The sequence below is a fragment of the Triplophysa dalaica genome, chromosome 21, assembly GCF_015846415.1.
Source record: "Triplophysa dalaica isolate WHDGS20190420 chromosome 21, ASM1584641v1, whole genome shotgun sequence".
Taxonomy (NCBI): domain Eukaryota; kingdom Metazoa; phylum Chordata; class Actinopteri; order Cypriniformes; family Nemacheilidae; genus Triplophysa; species Triplophysa dalaica.
In genome coordinates, this window is record NC_079562.1 from 15,922,801 (window position 1) to 15,939,971 (window position 17,171).

The 17,171-nt window shown below is 37.1% G+C and overlaps 2 protein-coding genes and 1 long non-coding RNA gene across 3 annotated transcripts; 2 read left to right on the forward strand and 1 right to left on the reverse strand.

Moving 5' to 3' along the window:
• The first annotated feature begins 254 nt into the window (after positions 1–254).
• On the forward strand, positions 255–3,830 carry LOC130410421 (uncharacterized). Its single transcript, XR_008905011.1, has 6 exons — positions 255–975; positions 1,057–1,152; positions 1,258–1,490; positions 1,629–1,785; positions 1,878–1,937; positions 3,110–3,830. It is a non-coding gene; the product is annotated as an uncharacterized LOC130410421 (long non-coding RNA).
• A 909-nt stretch (positions 3,831–4,739) lies between these two features.
• Positions 4,740–11,129, forward strand: spata1 (spermatogenesis associated 1). Its single transcript, XM_056734157.1, has 12 exons — positions 4,740–4,933; positions 5,022–5,128; positions 6,133–6,250; positions 6,403–6,456; positions 6,535–6,844; positions 8,229–8,367; positions 8,476–8,530; positions 9,158–9,254; positions 9,324–9,449; positions 10,086–10,264; positions 10,700–10,798; positions 10,870–11,129. The coding sequence occupies exons 1-12, from the start codon at positions 4,895–4,897 to the stop codon at positions 10,939–10,941; spliced, it is 1,395 nt and encodes a 464-aa protein (XP_056590135.1). The 5' UTR covers positions 4,740–4,894; the 3' UTR covers positions 10,942–11,129.
• A 152-nt stretch (positions 11,130–11,281) lies between these two features.
• Positions 11,282–16,829, reverse strand: ctbs (chitobiase, di-N-acetyl-). Its single transcript, XM_056734160.1, has 7 exons — positions 16,392–16,829; positions 15,819–15,957; positions 15,459–15,667; positions 15,209–15,380; positions 14,796–14,893; positions 13,715–13,876; positions 11,282–12,583 (listed from the first exon to the last, which is right to left on the reverse strand). Exons 1-7 carry the CDS (start codon positions 16,506–16,508, stop codon positions 12,368–12,370), a joined length of 1,113 nt encoding a protein of 370 aa, XP_056590138.1. The 5' UTR covers positions 16,509–16,829; the 3' UTR covers positions 11,282–12,367.
• Between the last annotated feature and the right edge of the window lie 342 nt (positions 16,830–17,171).

Consider the following 17,171-nt stretch of genomic DNA (forward strand, 5'->3'; position numbering starts at 1 on the left):
AAAAACATTAAGTTTTATTTGTCACACAGTGATACTTTTTTTATATATTTTAATCTTGCGTTTGAAGTCCCAACTTTTTCTATGAAATGATGATCGTGTCTTGCCCCGCATGTCATGTTTAAATATAATTATTGTTGAGCGACAGATCGAATGTGTGTGTTCGCCTTCTCGCGGTACTATGCGCAAACCGATCAGAGCGCGACATCAAAATACCGCGAGACTAGACGCTACTTGGTGTCATAGGCGGTCAGTCAGCGCAGAGACGCACGCATCAGAACACACAAAATGTGTTTCGTACTTATGGTCTTCATTTGAACATAAATCACTTCTATCGAAATAACAAAAACGGCCTTGATGTGTATACATTTATGTGTGTGGTGAGGTAGGGTGGGACTGGGTTTACTTATACAGTAAACTTTTTGTGCTATGATGCGCTACAACTGCCCTCACGTCATAAACCCGGAAGTCTTTGGTTCAGGTAAAACGAGCTGCTGAATTTGCCCCGATCTTCGCGTGTACTTGCTTGCAGTAAAATGGCAGAAGCCAAAATATCATGGGGTGAGGATCAGTTCATATGTGCAGTGTGTATGAATCTACTGAAGGATCCAGTGACTATTCCCTGTGGACGCAGTTACTGTATGAGCTGTATACAGACTTCTGGAATCAGAAAAAGAAGAAGAAAATCTACAGCTGCCCTCAGTGCAGACAAACCTTCAGTCCAGTTTTGGGTAAAAACACCATAATGGCTGAAATGGTGAAGAACACCTCCAACAACACGAGAATCTCTTCAAAGGAAAGAGTCACAAGTTGATCGAGGCCACTGGACGACTTCAGGAGATCATCTGTCCTCGACACGATAGACTGCTGGACATTTACTGTCGTACTGATCAGCTGTGTGTGTGTTATCTGTGTACGATTGACGAACACAAAAGTCACGACACGGTTTCAGCTGCAGCAGAGAGAACTGACAAACAGGTATGAACTGACAGAAAAGACTTATGTGATCATGATCAACTGTATTTTGTTCGGATGATTTTGCTACTTTATTTCCTCCAGACGATTTTGGACGACACAAAGAGAAAATACCATCAGAGAATTGAGCAGATAGAGAAAGAGCTCAAGGAGCTGAGAGAGACTGTGATGAGTCATAAAGTGAGTTAGTTTGAGCTTCAGTCTGGAGATGTTTCAGTCTCACTGTGTATCACGGGCTGTGTGGTGTAGCAGTAAGAGATGTGATTGTTATGTGTGTGTTAACAGCGCTCTGCACTGGCAGCAGTGAATGACACTGAGAGGATCTTCACACACATGATCCTCTCCATTGAGAGAAGACGCTCTGAGGTGACACAACACATCCGAGATCAGGAAAGACTGCAGTGAGTCGTGCTGAAGAACACTTGAAGGGTCTGGAGCAGGAGATTGAGGATCTGAGGAAGAGAGAGGTTGAGCTGGACAAGCTTTTATTCACGCAAGATGACATCACTTTCATAAAGGTAACACAACAAACACCTCAGTGACGTCTGCAGATTAAATATTATACGTGACAAACTATGTTATAGAACAACATCTGGTCAGAGTTGTGATGTTGAAGGTTTTGTCTTTATTTATTTTCTCTGTCATTGTTTGTGTAGAACTTTTAGTTTCTGTCTGTCTCTCTTGGATGTGAAGATAAACCCATCATCACTTTCACTTCTCAACTCTCTTTTAATGATGTGAGAAAGTCTGGATCTAATCTGAAGGAAAAAATTGAGGATTTCTTTAAAGATATTGACAAGATGTCTAATGGAGGTAGAACAGCACATAATATTTTAGATAATAAGAAAGAGAATTATACAATTGTAAGAAGGAATTACACTGATTATGTCTGTTTATGTGTTTAGGAACATGCATTGAAGTTGAACCCACCAATAAATCGAAGACCAGACAGGATGTCCTATGATGTAAGACACGCACACGTCTGTTTTATTATCTTCGTAGGGACACTCCATAGGCTTATTAATTTTATACTGTAGAGACTGTATATTTTATCTAACCCTAATCCTAAAGATCACAGAAACAGTTTTGGGACTTTAAATATTGTGCTGTACAATTCATAAGCTTTTTTTGACTGTGGGGACCTCAATTTTGGTCCCCACGGTGACACGAGTTCCTATGAGTAGGTGTGTATTCAAGTTAAGGTCCCCACCGGCAGAAAGAGGTAGACTACTTAGGAATTGCAATCAGTTACTGAAAAAAATTGTAGATTTTTTTGAAAATTGTGGATTACATTTAGATATATTTGATGTAAATCTTATTCAATGTAAATTACATATATTGAGCAGGATAATTTTCTACTATTTTGACAGATAAAACATGCAAAAATAAGAAATTTTTATCCCCAACAAGAGCCTCTGTATCTTTTTGAAGTACAGTACGGACAAAATACTAACACTAATACATATTGTTAGTGTTTACTGATAGTAACACTGAATAAACTTTCTCCAAAATGATGTCTATAAGGGGTGTGACAAGATCTCGTGCCACTAGATCTTGCAAGATTTGATTTCAAGGCCTCGTGATATTCGCTTGATGGAGTTTAATGGTAAAATTTGACAAGAATATTGTTGAGGATTTCTTAAAAATAGTGTTAAAATCTTATCTTGTTCTTGTGAACCCAATCTTGTATCTTGTCTCATCTCGTGGGATAAGTGTCTCGTCACATCTCCAGTGTCTATACATCCGGCCATCAAATGCTGAGTGCCGCCCAATTTTGCATCTCTGTGCAATTCCAAACCTCTCCTCTCTCTGCCTGAAAAAGCTTAAAGAATCACAAACATATAAGTTGTGGGTATGTTTATTATAAAAAATGTAGGAAAAATTAGAAATGAAAATATGCAGGGAAAATCACTAAACTGTATACAACTTGAGTACCTGCCAATTCTGTGAATAATATGTAATAATACAATCCATAAAAAGTGACTGTATTCTGATTACAAGTACTTTAAAATGTCGTTTAAAATCGGATCCTACCCAGCTCTGCCCACCAGAATATAAAAACAAAACCACACACACAAAAACACACACAGAGAAATGTGTTTTACAGTGAATGATTTCATGTTTTTATCTCCATCAGGTTCCTGTCAGGTCACTCTGGACACAAACACAATTAATAAAAACGTCCGTCCGTCTGAGAGAAACAGAAAGATTTCATGGACCAACAGATTCCAGCAGATCATCCAGACAGATTTGCTGATGTGTGTCAGGTGTTTTGTAGTGAGAGTGTGTGTGGATGCTGTTACTGGGAGGTTGAGTGGAGTTGTTTTTATGTGAGTATATCAGTGTCATATAAGAGCATCAACAGGAAGGGTCGGCTTGATGAATGTGTGTTTACATCTACGGATCAAACCCGTGACCTTGGTCGTTGGTAGCGCCATGCTGTAACCACTGAGCCACAGGAAAGCTCAGGTGTTCATTCTATCACAACAAGAATCATACTGACCTGCCTGGAGTGTTGAGATCTTGTGGAAAAGGAGTGTATTCGGATGTAGACCTTCTGCAGAGACACAATGACCCTCATCCACAGAGTCCAAACCACATTCACTCAACCTATCTGTCTCGGGTATTGGGTTGGTTTGGGATCAACAGTGAAAGTGTAGCATAATTTTTTTTTTCTTTGTTTGTGTTAAATGTAGATCTGGATTTGACTTATAGAATTGTTAAATTATTTTCTTATTCTATTTCCATAGGAAAACCATTTTTGCCTGCACTCTAAACTTTAGTAAATGCTCATTGTCATAGGAGAGACTGGGGCTGAATGTCACATATTTTGTGTTTAAATTAAAGACGTATTTTTTGAACAAGCTATTTATCTTTTCATATGACTCTTCACACACTCAAGGGAGGGATTTGCTTATAAGGTTCACCCATGTTGGTAAATGTCTTAACTTGTATTATTTCCTGTGCTAGAAATGGATAGTTTTGACTGGAGGAACTGCAGTTGGGGGTAGTATTACTAAACTTTAGGTTAGTAAACTATTTATGGAATTTGCATAGCTTTTGGAGGCCATTACATGGGTTTTACTAAGGTTAAAATAAAAAGGTTAGTTAAAAGGTTATACAAATAAAGGTAATTTTCATAAGGGGGGACCATGGAAATTCTCTACATTTCTGGACTCCCTTTATCACGTTCCACTTGTTTGTTTCCAAACCCAAGATGTTTAGTGTGTTTGTCGATCAGTGTTTGAAACAGGCGTGTTGTTTTAATGTACTCTTGGATTTATGGGCTGAGAGTTCAGTACACTCTGGTACTGTTTGATATCACAAGATACCGTTACTTAGCGCTTCACACGCATCACACACATCAGTCAACGACAAAGACTGTCAACATTAACAAGACACCGCAATGCTGTTACTTTAAAAAGGGAAAGTGCAAAACATAGCCCCGCCTGATAAAAAGAGGCAATCATCAAGACAGAGTAACAACGTGCTTATTAGTGCTATTATAGCATAGGTAACTGAATTTTATAATTGCGGGGGCTGACTGATTTGATAAACGAGCTCAGACGTTTAACTGACAGCCATAGGATGATATTGTACCTCGCTCCCCTATTGCCGCTGATGTGTAACGTCTTTTCTTATTGGTTTACGTTTAAACTTATTAAAAGACTATTTATCTGACTGGATTCTGTTTATAAACAAAATATTGCACTGCTATGCTGTTATTTTCGATTATTGTTGATAATTGAAGACGGAAGTTTTCAATCTATTTCAGCTGTTGTTTAGTGTGACTGGTCTTTTACGAGTGAAACGGCTTTGGCTTGAAACCGATGCGAGTAGTGCCGCCGAGCGCGGAGACTTTTCTAACAGGGTCTTTGGTCTCCGATGAAAAAAATCTTCGAGCGCTAAGATCAATGTCACCATGAGCGGCTTTACCGGCAGGAGAAATAAAACCACACAGGTACGTTTTTGTACATATTTTTATTTTGTATAGTTCATATGAATGCAAGATATGATTATATGTTCACGCGATGTGTGTTTTTATGAAGGGAGTGGAGCTGCATGTGTTTTATGTTCCCGAAGATCAGTTTGATCGGAGGCTGAATAAAGTGTCGGCTGATGCTGTGAGCGCTTTCATATCAGCAGGATTTATCAGGTTTCTTACTGACTTCACTCAATTTAACACATGGGGGCTAGTTGTCACAACTTTACACATATTTGAAAGTTTCTACATAAATTCTCACTTGGTGCACTGCAAAAATCGATATTCTTAATAAGTGTTTTTCTCTTGGTTTGTAGTGCAAATATCTAAACATTCTTAAATCAAGATGCACGTTCTTGACAGGAAAAGTGACCTAAGATATTTATTCTCTTTTTAAAGAAAATAATATAAGAATAAAGTAACTTTGTGGTAAAAACAAGCAAAAAAATCTGCCAATGGGGTGAGAAAAATAATTCAAAATAGTTTGAATAAAGTCTATTTTTCTCACCCCATTGGCAATTTTTTTTGCTTGTTTTTTACCATAAACTTATTTACTTGTCATATAATTTTTTATAAAATAAGACTCTTTTCTTTCAAGTAATTGTATATACATTTAAGAATGTTCAGAGATTTTTACTAAATGAAGACGAAAATGCCTCGTAAGATTGTCTTTTTTGCATTGTGTATTGTGGGCAATTTTTTTCGAGCATTATATCTAACAAAGCATAATGAAAAATATATCATTGACTCATTTTCACAAGGAGGATTTAAAGAATGACGGAGATTTAAAACGGATAAATATCACAAATAATATTATCAAGTGAAAATAAATACACAAATAAAAACATACATCCTTTTTATAAAAAAGTAGGCCTATTGTTTTATTGGCATTACATTTAGAAAGTTAAACAAATCGCTTAAAAACACAGATTTCATTAATCATCAAAAATGTGAAAGGTAACATAGCTACACAAAATATTAAACAATTCATTTGGTCAAAAGAATTTGTAATCTTTGAACCAAAAATGCAATGCATGATGCAAGAAAAGATTTAGGATTAAAACATAACATTTACGCAGATACAGCTTTTTTTGTAACTTTCCTGTGACAACTATCCCCAGATTTCTCTATTCAGTTGATTCAGATGTGAGTTTTTCTGATCTGGATGTTTGTTTCAGGGTTGATTCTGATATGACACTGTCTGATCTCAGAGCTGAACTTGGATGCTTTCTCGGGCTGGACAGGATCACTGATAAATATGTGTTCTTAAAATGTGTCGGCAGAAGTTTGGCTCTGGTGAGTAGCGTGAGATCTGAGCTTTTAGTGATTATAATATCAAAGTTAGCATTGGGGTGGAGTAGAGATGGTGGAAGAATTGTTTCTAGACATGGTGTATTTGTTTTTTAACACAAAGAAGTCATCCAAGTCCTTTTCTGATTCGATTACAGGTTAAATTCAGGCAAGAAGGAGAACTGACTGTAAAATCCTTTGCTCCACCGTTTGTAAGTGCTTTTGATTCATTGTACTTAACTATTTCACAGCAAAGAATCTTTTACCGACTCATTTGTTCTTCAAATCAGGCTCCTTTTCCTGAACTCTATCTTCTGCCGGTGGGTGAACATGACAGTGGTCTTTGCTCTAGCTCACTGACCCCTGATACTTTAGTCAGCAGCGCTGACCATCACAGTCAAGATTTACTCAGACCAACATGTGCACCTGGCCAGAGTAAAGAGCCCATTAAATTCCCTTCAATCAACAAGAGAGCTCAACAGTCGGTCCATATGCCGGCGGAAGAGAAGAACGGGAGCGACGAAGACACACAATCCACAGATACACGTCATCTGATATACAGTTCACATGATCAGAAGGACCCTGAGGCCAAACAGTCTGGTATAAAAAGCTCAAAACACAAGCAGATGGATTAAGATCATATAAGTCATTACACATGTTTATAGAATTATACATTTATATACACTAATGGATCGCGTAATCCCTGAAAGATTTTTTGTTCGACAAGCTCTTGATCAAGACACAGTACGGTTTGGTAAAGTCAGTTTAGCTCCTGAAAAGAATAGATTTTAAAGAGATTTTGAGTTCGGTCTAAAATACAAATTCTGTCATCGTTTATTCACCCTCACGATGTTCAAAATCTATATCTCTGAACACAAAAGACATTTAAAAGGAGAAGTTCACTTTCAAAAAGAAAATTTTGTCATAATTTACTCACCCTCTCGTCATTCAGACCTGTATGACTTTCTTTCTTCTGAATAACACAAAAGAAGATCATTTGAATGTTGTTAAGAGCCCCCATTCACTTGCGTTGGTTACAACAAAAATGAATGGGGGTGTCGTTGCGAATCGGTCTTCTCGTTGCAAAAAGAATCTCGCAGACAAAGGCTCCGGATGCCAAAAGGTCAAAACTTTATTGCTCGAGCCAACAAAGTGAGACGCCTAGAGGATCGTCTGACAAATGCACATGGGTTACCAACAATTTTACAAAACTTACAAGGGGTTTACATCCTCTTTCAGTCTTTCATCAGGTTTTAGTCATGATATCACTTTATTGTATGGTTCCTTCACTTCTCCTACACAATTATGTCATGACTCATTGGTCATCATGCTCTGTTTCAGGTCGTGTTTCCCCCATCTTCACCTCTTTCTCTCGTCTTTAACTGTGGCAAAACTAAGGCCTTGCGCATTCTGTTGTATCAGCATACAAGACTGTTGTCATAGTAACGGGCCGGAAAGATTTCATAAACGCTACCAAACGTCAAAAACACAGCTGAGCATGCTTTTCTGAATCTCATACAAATGTTTTCAAAAAGAAGAGCAATGATTGGTTAATAATAATCATTTTGAACTATATGAGGGTGAATAAATAATGACAGAATTTGTATTTGTGACCGAACACAAAATCTCTTTAAAATCTATTATTTTCAGGAGCTAAACTGTACTGTGTGTCTTGATCAAGAGCTTGTTGAACTAAAATCTTTCAGGGATAACACGATCTATTAATGTTTATAAATGTATAATTATATTAACATGTGTAATGTAAGAAATGTCTCATTGGGTTTGTGTTCATGCACTGGGAGTCAGTGGGGTTTAATGTTGTTTGTCTACCAAAATTTATCAGAACAAATTCTTTTGTGTTCTGCAGATGAAAGAAAGTCATACAGGGTTGAAAAAACATGAGATGACGTTGATGAGTAAATAACGGCTATTTTTGGTTCAAATGCATTTAATGTCAGTTTATTCATTTTCTGTCTTAATTCAGAAAGGCATATTGCTAAACGGGATGTTTATTCTCAAGTAAAAATGGATACAGTCACAAAAACAAAACACAGCTTTAAAAGAACTTCCAGTGGAGATCCAGGGTTACTAGTGGATGCTGACCAATCTCCTGTATTGGTTAGGTAAGCCAGACTTTTTTAGTCGTAAATCTCTGTTAAAATCTATAATATTATATACATATAACAATGACAATAATAATAGCCTGAATCCTGTATCTTCTTCACATCTAGGAAATTCAATACCTCAATGACATTGAAATCAAGCGGAGAAAAATCTGATCATGTGGTAAGACTTGATATTGTCTCACATAACTAAAAATCGCCATCTCCGCGTTTAGTTTTTAAATGTTTTGATGTTAAAAATGTCATTCTTACTAAGCATTTTTGTCTTGTTTTTAGTTAAAATTTAAAAAATGCACAATTACTTGACAGAATAAACTCAGATCTTTAGTCTTGTTTTATGAAAAATAATAAATAAAGCAATACAATCTGAAAAATAAACTTGAATTTGGTTTGAGCCTTTTCTCAAGTACCCAAGTCAAGTTTATTTTTCTCACCACATTGGCAGATTGTTTTGCTTGTTTTAACCATAAACTTACTTATTCTTATATTATTCTCCTTAAATAGAGACTACATTTCTTAGTTCACATTTTTTGGCAAGAAAGTACATCTTGATTTAAGAATGTTTATATATTTGTACTACAAATCAAGACAAGACACTGTTTTTCTCAGCATAGACTTTCAGAAGTTTACTAGAAATGGTTGAGACGAAACAGGAGGTGAAGCATTGTAAAAGTCTCTCCACATAAAGACACCAGAGGTTTATTGTCGGAGTAAAATTCCCAATGCAGTGTGTTCTGGACATCCAGGACAGACATTGAAGGTTTCAGTTTGGATTTGATGTGTTTTACAGGTTCCTGTGAGCAGACCAAACTCTCCACTCCCTACAGTGTGTTGTTCTCAACTGTCTCTCTATTCTCTAGAACTTTATACACAACAAACAACCACATGTAAGACAGCATCAGTTATGATCGATGACAACATCTTGCCAAACTGTGCTCATTGATTTATATGTTCAGGTGACGAGTTAATAAAGGAAATCAAGGGACTGAAAGACCAGAGAAAACCGCTTGAACAAACCAGACAAGAGCTTTTGAAAAAGGGCAGAGAGCTTCTAGCTCTTAACAGACATCGCAGGAATCAAGGTATACACCATCAACATCAATAAAACATCATATTTGCTACAATTTACATATATATAACAGGAACCAAAATATACACCAGCCCTATCAAGTAGACATGTGCATCAGAAACAAAGATAAACAAACCCAATTACTTCTACATGTACTGTTCATTCTCCTAATAAATCAATAGACAACAGTTTGAAAGTTTAGAGTCACTTGAGTGAAATGGTTCTCTAGACTTTTACACTGAAGGTGTATCCTTAAAGGTACAGTTTGTAACAATTTTGCGAAATTTCAAAATTTTCAAGTGTCAACATATTTGTTTATTTTATTTCAAATCTAAAATTCCATTAAATAAAACTGTTTTTAAAAGACTTTGACTGAATGATGCAGAAGAGTCCGCCTGAATGAGTTAACATTATAAAATGTGGGTGAAAAAAACCCTGTGTCTTCATTGGACACGCAATGCAACATGACAAAAGACAATAGAACCTGTTTGAACCCCTTATAATTTTAGTCCACAATGGATGCGGCGCGATGAGGAACAACCCGTTGGTTCTGTCCCGCTGCTCGCTTCCGGTGTAGACACTGTATATGTGACCCTCAAGTTTTTGATAGAAAACTATTATTTTGTGATTAATTCTGTACCCTCTCAAGCCCGTGACAAATGGAAAAGGAAATATTTTGACACTAAGAAGGCCACAGTTCAACACGAAACGACTCTCAGGAGTGTTAGACAGGAACTTCACACTTTTTATTGTAAAATGCTACGGCAACTCCAAGCCCGAGAAAGTACAAGACGTCAAACACAAGCTGGAAAACTGTCAAGCACAAAGGTAATATTTCAGTTAAGCGATATTAAGTTAAATCGAATTTTTGTTAATTAAATTTTTTACATTTCAAGGTAAATAAATGAACATCGATATAATTGTATATTAACAAACTGCCACATTGTGAAGTTGTTTTGCTGTGGAATTTCATTCCAATTTACCATTTTGACAAGTTGTTGAGTCAATGTTACTTAAAAACTAAGCAAAAAATTACTTATTCTGATGAGTTGGAGAAGTGTTAACACTTTTTCAAAAATGTGCATATAATGGGAGTAAGATTAAATGACTTGTGTTGGTTATACGGAAGAATTAAAGAAATGAATGAAGCAAAACAATGTTTTACGGTGCATAATACAGTATTCAACTTTAGTATAACCAATTTAAACCTTTTTAAATGATGCTCAATTTGAAGGATTTGGTTTTTATTTCTCCTTCACACAGAATGATTTGATAATCCAGATTATGACAGAGAGCTGTGAAATTGATAATCTGAGGAAAAATGTGGATGATGCTAAAATGAAACTGGCCACAGAGATCAAGGTAATTAACTCATGCAACACATGTCTGTTGTTATGGTTTCTGCATTAACATTACATTTGTTGTTTATTTAGCTGAGAAATCAAGCATCTACAGAACTGCAGGCACTGAGGGCAGAGCTGATGCAGAAGAGATCTCAGATCTGAACATGAATCTGATGTCATAAATTGCAATTTTATAAGACATTTTATTAGTTGTGATTTGACTTGATGCTAAAATATCTAAATTCATGAAGTATCAAAATAAGTATTTTAAGTATTTTAAAGGTGAAATGTGAGTAATTTTCTTTGTTTAAAGGAGTCTTAATTAACGACAAAAATTAATATTATCGTTTGTTTAAGATGTAATGTAATATGTATACACGTTTTAAGGTGGAAAAAAAGCTGTATTTTTCACAAACTGTGCATGTTTGTATCTCCTCTTTACCCCGCCTCTCTGAAATGTGCTGATTTTTACAAAAAAATGACTTAGTCTTAGTCAAATCATACCTCCAACTGATGTAGATTTGTGGGGCTGTGGTTTTCAGGCAGGTCTGGGTGACGATTCGCTTTCAGATAGAATACATCTTTTGTTCCCACACTTTGAAACATTTTTGCAATTTTACGTCTAATACACGAGCAGTTTATAACACAAGACACAGAAAAACACATATTCGCGCCATATTACCCCTTTAATTGTTTTTGGATGGTGTACAGATGGGGTAATGTCATTATTTTGTGATGTGTTTTTATACTGTAAGTGTTTGTATCGCAACAAAAACTGTATGTTAAAGTAACAAGTATGAAAAAACAGATCAAAAATTTGTGTAACAAAATCTGTAAATTGTGACATAAGAGTAAAATTTTTGATGAATTTGGGTTTTTCTTTTAATGATCTCAAATGCAGTTTCAAACCACTCATATGGAACAATGACCTATAAAGATTTTCGACATGCCAATTTTAAAATATAAAAGAAAAAATATCTATTGCAGTTATCAAACATTAAGGATGTGGTGTACACATAAACTTTTTTATTTTAGTGTTTTTCATCAATTAATCGGCCACCAAGATTTATCTTTAATTTAATTAATTTCCTTGACATGCTTAACATTTTTTTTAATCCTTTTAGTTATAGGGACGGTTTCCTGGTCGGGATTAGGTTAAACCAGGACTAGGCCCTTAGTTATATTAGGATATTTAAATCGTTTTTAAAAACATACTTTATTACCAGACTGGTGATTATTTTCACATTCTAGTTGAGCAGCTGCTGACTCCTTGGTGGAAAACCCTTAGCCCACCTTTACGTTTTGTCATGTGACTGATAAACGGTTGATTCTATTATTGTTCATTAAGATGTCAATGTGAAGTTCACCTAATGTAAAGTCTAATAAATAAAGTTATGTAAAATTAAAATGTGTAGTATTCAAAACGTCCTGTTAGGTTTGCTATCATAAAATGTTCCATTTATTCAGTGCCTGTTAAAAAAACTATAAAAAATAAATCAACCTGACATGTTTATGAGAGGACTACACAACCTGTCAGCCCAGAGACAAACATGTATATTGACTTGAAGCAATAGTAACTTGAATGACTCTAGGAGACAGCAGCAGTCTCTCTGTGTGAACTGGGTGTCAGGGCGTTCCACATGTCTGACGTCTGTTGCCGTGCGATCGGATCTGCACTGTAGTCCAGGAGATTCCCGTTCCACATACCGATTCCTTTCAGACCGTTTTGTGCTACATAGGCAGCTTTCAGGGCGATGCTTTCTGGGTCATCGTACCACACCTGATGAACCCTACCTTCTGTGTCCTGTGAATACAGATCAGACTTACCTTGAGAAAGATGTCTAATATATATTGTCAAGCCTTATATGTTGTCTCACATATACATTGTGGAAAATATATCTAAGACTGAATTTCCTTTCGCATAAAGATTCGTTCTGCGTGCTACCGTAAGTCAGTGGTGTAAAGTATTGAAGTAAATGTAATTACTAGTGACTGTGCTTAAGTATCTTTTTGGTTTCTTTGTAGTTGAACGGAGTATTAAAGATATTATCAACTTTTACTCTTTACTCCACTACATTTTTAATCATTAATGCAAAGACATTTTGCATGGCACCATCTTTTTTTGCAGCCTTTTTGTTTTTGCTAGTGAAGAATAATATTGCCATTTACATCATTGAAGGTACTTTAACCTTGTGGATTTTGCCCTTACTTACTTAAACTTGTGAACATGGCTTCTTTATGTGAATACAAGTGCAGTATCAGGAAGTTGTCAATCGCTGGCGGTTTTAATGTGAAATGAGGACATGACTGCAACCGACCATGAGGCCAAAACCAGCATGTCCAGTGCAAAAAGGCTTTGACTTATTTTCTTTATCTGTTATATTGAAGAGACCTTTACGAAAGAGTTTGGTTTACTTATGAGCTCTTGAGCTTAAATGAGACTTGGGTGTATGTAGTTACTTTATTTCTGTTTTGGTGTCGGCTATGACTTGTTGCTATTTTGATGTTATTATGATTTAAGCAAATCAATGCGACTGCTCTCCTCACGAATCAACTTTTTCATAAGTGTTGAGGACTAGAGCTTTGAGCCCACATTCAGTATGATTAAAATACTCGAGCACTGTTAAAATCAGATACTCAAAGACTTTTACTCAAGTTGTTTTGGAATTGGTGACTTGTAACTTGGAGTTATTTTCGCTTCAAGGTATTTGTACTTTTAATTAGTATGGTTTTCAGGTAATCTTTACACCTCTACCGTATGTTTTGAAGGATACACTAGCATTCTACAATATCGTTTAGTGAATTTGCTCATGTGCTGCTTGACATTTTAACAATAAAGTGACAGTAAATACAGACGGTGTGAATGGTGTGTCGATTACACACGTTACTTGATTACATTCAGTGATTATTCTGAACAAGACTGCTGAAATTGTACCTTGTAGTTATAGTAAGGTGATCGCTGGTTGTCATCCCACAGTCTGCCTGACATTGAGCTGTTGATCTGTTTCATCATGATTCTGTAGGGAATCTGTCTGCCGGACGCGTCGCTACACGGAGCTCCTCTAAAGGGCACCTTAGGAATGGAACATACTCCATCCTGCACCAGACCGGGTAACAGATAAAGCACATCAATCAAGATCTCCTATCCGAAACAGATTTGAATCTGTTTATAAAGTGTTTAATAGGGGTGTAACGGTAAGCGTATTCGTATGGAACCGTCATGTGCCGTCACGGGGGGAAAAATGACAAATGAAGTCATCATTCCTATGCCCGTCTCCCTTCGAAGGACAGAGCCCTTGGAGTAAGTCTTTGGAGTGAACAGGGCATTTGTGTCCCATTATGTAGACGTTTGGGTATGGACTTGGCAGAGGAAGCGACATAATTTCCTCATTATCTTCAGCTGCCAAGTTCACGTGAGAACGAAGCATCGTGTCCACCAGCAGATGGCGCTGTTTTAATGGCATAACTTAAGCATAAAACCTAACTGTTCGCAAATAAACAATATATTTTATATTTTGAAAGTTTTATATATATTAGTGTTTATATATTATAAAGCATGTTCTAAAAACTTCTGCTGACAGACGCAATGCTTCGTTTTCACATGAACATGGCAGCCGAAGACATTGAGGAAATTACATCACTTCCTTTGCCAAGTGCATTCCAAACGTCTACATAATGGAACGCAAATGTCCTGTTCACTCCAAAGTCTAAATTCCAAGGGGATAGGAATGATGACTATATTTGAAAAGTTGCCTGTGACGGTTGGGTACGAATACAGGTACCTTTACACCACTAGTGTTTAGCTAACTGTTAAATTAACCTTAATTTAATCAAATAGTTATTGACAGTACAAACCTTTTGCCTGTTCTGTTAATAAATAGTTATTAACAGAACCGGCAACCTTCTGGTCACAAGTCCGACTCTCTAACCCTTAGGCCACAACTGCCCCTAAGTAGTAATAGCATTCTATGACAAGCTGTTTTTTAAAGTGTCTGCTTTCAACATCATTTGTTTACCTTTGAGAAATTTAGGCAGGTGTAGTCGTAACCGTACCATGGTAAACCCATCACAAGTTTCTTTGGATCTATTTTCATGCTTATGTATTGATCATAGGCTGAAAAACAAAGAGTTTAACATAGGGTGTGTTTCATGCAGTAAAAACAAACAGTTTCATCTGGACAGGCTATCACAGTGTGTGAAAAAACACTGACACCACATGCTGTTTCAGAAGTATGCAGTGACGAGCAGTGCAAAGGCATTCTGGGAATTTGATCAAGAAAGAAATCTGGAGCAAACGTCAGATGAGGTAAAAGTGAAACTGTAAAACACTGCCTTTAGAAAAAGAAATGTGCTCGCAAATGTTTGTAACAAGGTAAAGGTAAAGCAAGGTAAAGATCCTAAGAAACGTACTAATACTTGTTTTTCTCACCCGTCAATGTTTGATTGAACGGCGCATTTGCCAAAGCAATACAATCCCCCCAGATCTGGCTTTGTTCATCGTATGACATCACAAACAAGAGGTCGCATGAATCGGCGATGGCAACGTAGTCATAACAGCGTTTATCTATGCATTTGGGTGACCACGCCACATCAAATGATACCTGTAATAGAGAAGACTACATCTCAGTGGTCTTGACAATAACAGACATGACATTGTTTCCTGTATTATTCTGTATCACCTGAGAGCCGGGGATCTCTTTGTGGAAACTCTCGGTGGTCTCCTTTACAAGGGCTGTCAAAGCATAGTACTGCGGAGACTGGGCCTCCACCGCCTGCTCAATGTCTATGTTTATTCCATCCATGAATTGACTCTTTGCCAACTGGACCTTTTCTTGGATCCAAATTGTCCTGTTTACTGGATCCACGATGTCTGAGAGTGATACATCACCTGACAAGAGCATTTCACATCAGATACACACAGTAACACAACAACTACATGAATTTCTACTTTCTTACTAACTGTGTTTGTGACCAGTTTGGGGGTAATTCGCCCAATTAAAGAATTAAACACAAGTAAAAATACGTCATGTCATAGCTACCTTTCAGAACCAGCCGAGCCCCTTTAGCATGAGCGTAACACATGAGCTCCGCATCAAACTTTCCAAAAGCTGCAACCGTCGTCACTTCGGACCAATCGTAAAATTTCCAAGCCTTTCCACCAACATCGAATACAAACACCTGGAAGAGATGCGTTAACTGCACATGTTAGGCAACAGAGAACATTGTTATCCATCTCCTGCTGACTCAGTGACATAAATGTAGTGAGTTTATGATGTCATGTCTATATCACATGATAAAACGGGAAAGTATTTTAGCTCAATGACTTCATATATACAGTACTGAACATCATTCTATCATATTAGTCATCATATTAGTATCAATACATTCCAACCACCAACTTTCATTATGACACTTATTCGTATATAGCCTACACTTTAAAAATGCGTTTAGACATCTTGTTGCAAAGTTTTGGAGGACATGGGTTGGTCATTTCCAAGTTTCCCCCCTATTTCATAAGTCATACGAACGTTCTCTCACTCATAAAATAGTAAATAGCATGCAATCGAATCGAGCCATTGGCTGAAGTTGTCCGGGTCCAGACTGTCACTCACCTCAAACGCCGGCTGGTGTCGGATGGGTTTGCAGAGGTCCTCGCGCGCGCACGGGCAAATGTTTGCGCTTACAAGTGCAGACAAATTTAGCGCGATTAAAGGCAAAGCAATCCACATTGTTTATAAAACAGATGATATGACGCTGTGATTGAAAGCGGAAACAACATTGACATGTGACACCACAGAAACATAAAGCGGGTGGGGGCTTGGGAAACAAGAATGGAGAGTTCGTCAAACTGGGCGGAAAACGGCGACTTTCGCGCTTGCTATTGATCTGAGGATCTCATTCGATTCTCAGAACAGAACAGAAGTGACAACAGGCACACTGGCAACATTATGGGTTGTCTGGGGAGGAGGACCATCCTCAGAGCTGACATGAAAGGGCCCTCACGTTCCCCAGACCTAAATCCAGTTGAGAACCTCTGGGATCTCATGTTTCTGAAGCCGTCAAGTAGCACCATTAGCTCTTATGCTCTGATCCAGGTCTGGGAGGAGATCCCCATGTGCTGTCTCATCAGGAATATGCCCAGACACAACTGGGACTGACTTACATTACTGTGATAAAATACAAACAAGTTGAGAAAGAGTATTTTCTTTTTTTTTCAGTGTTTTAGTGTAATTCCTGACATGATTGTGTTGATGATTGACTCTCATTGACCACAATTGTCATTTTTTTCTTACAACATTATGCAAAGTAAGTGAAGAGTTTTAACCTGAAATTGTGTTCATTGAGATGTAATACAGTGTGAGTTAGGTGTTCACTTAACTTTTTTAACAGTG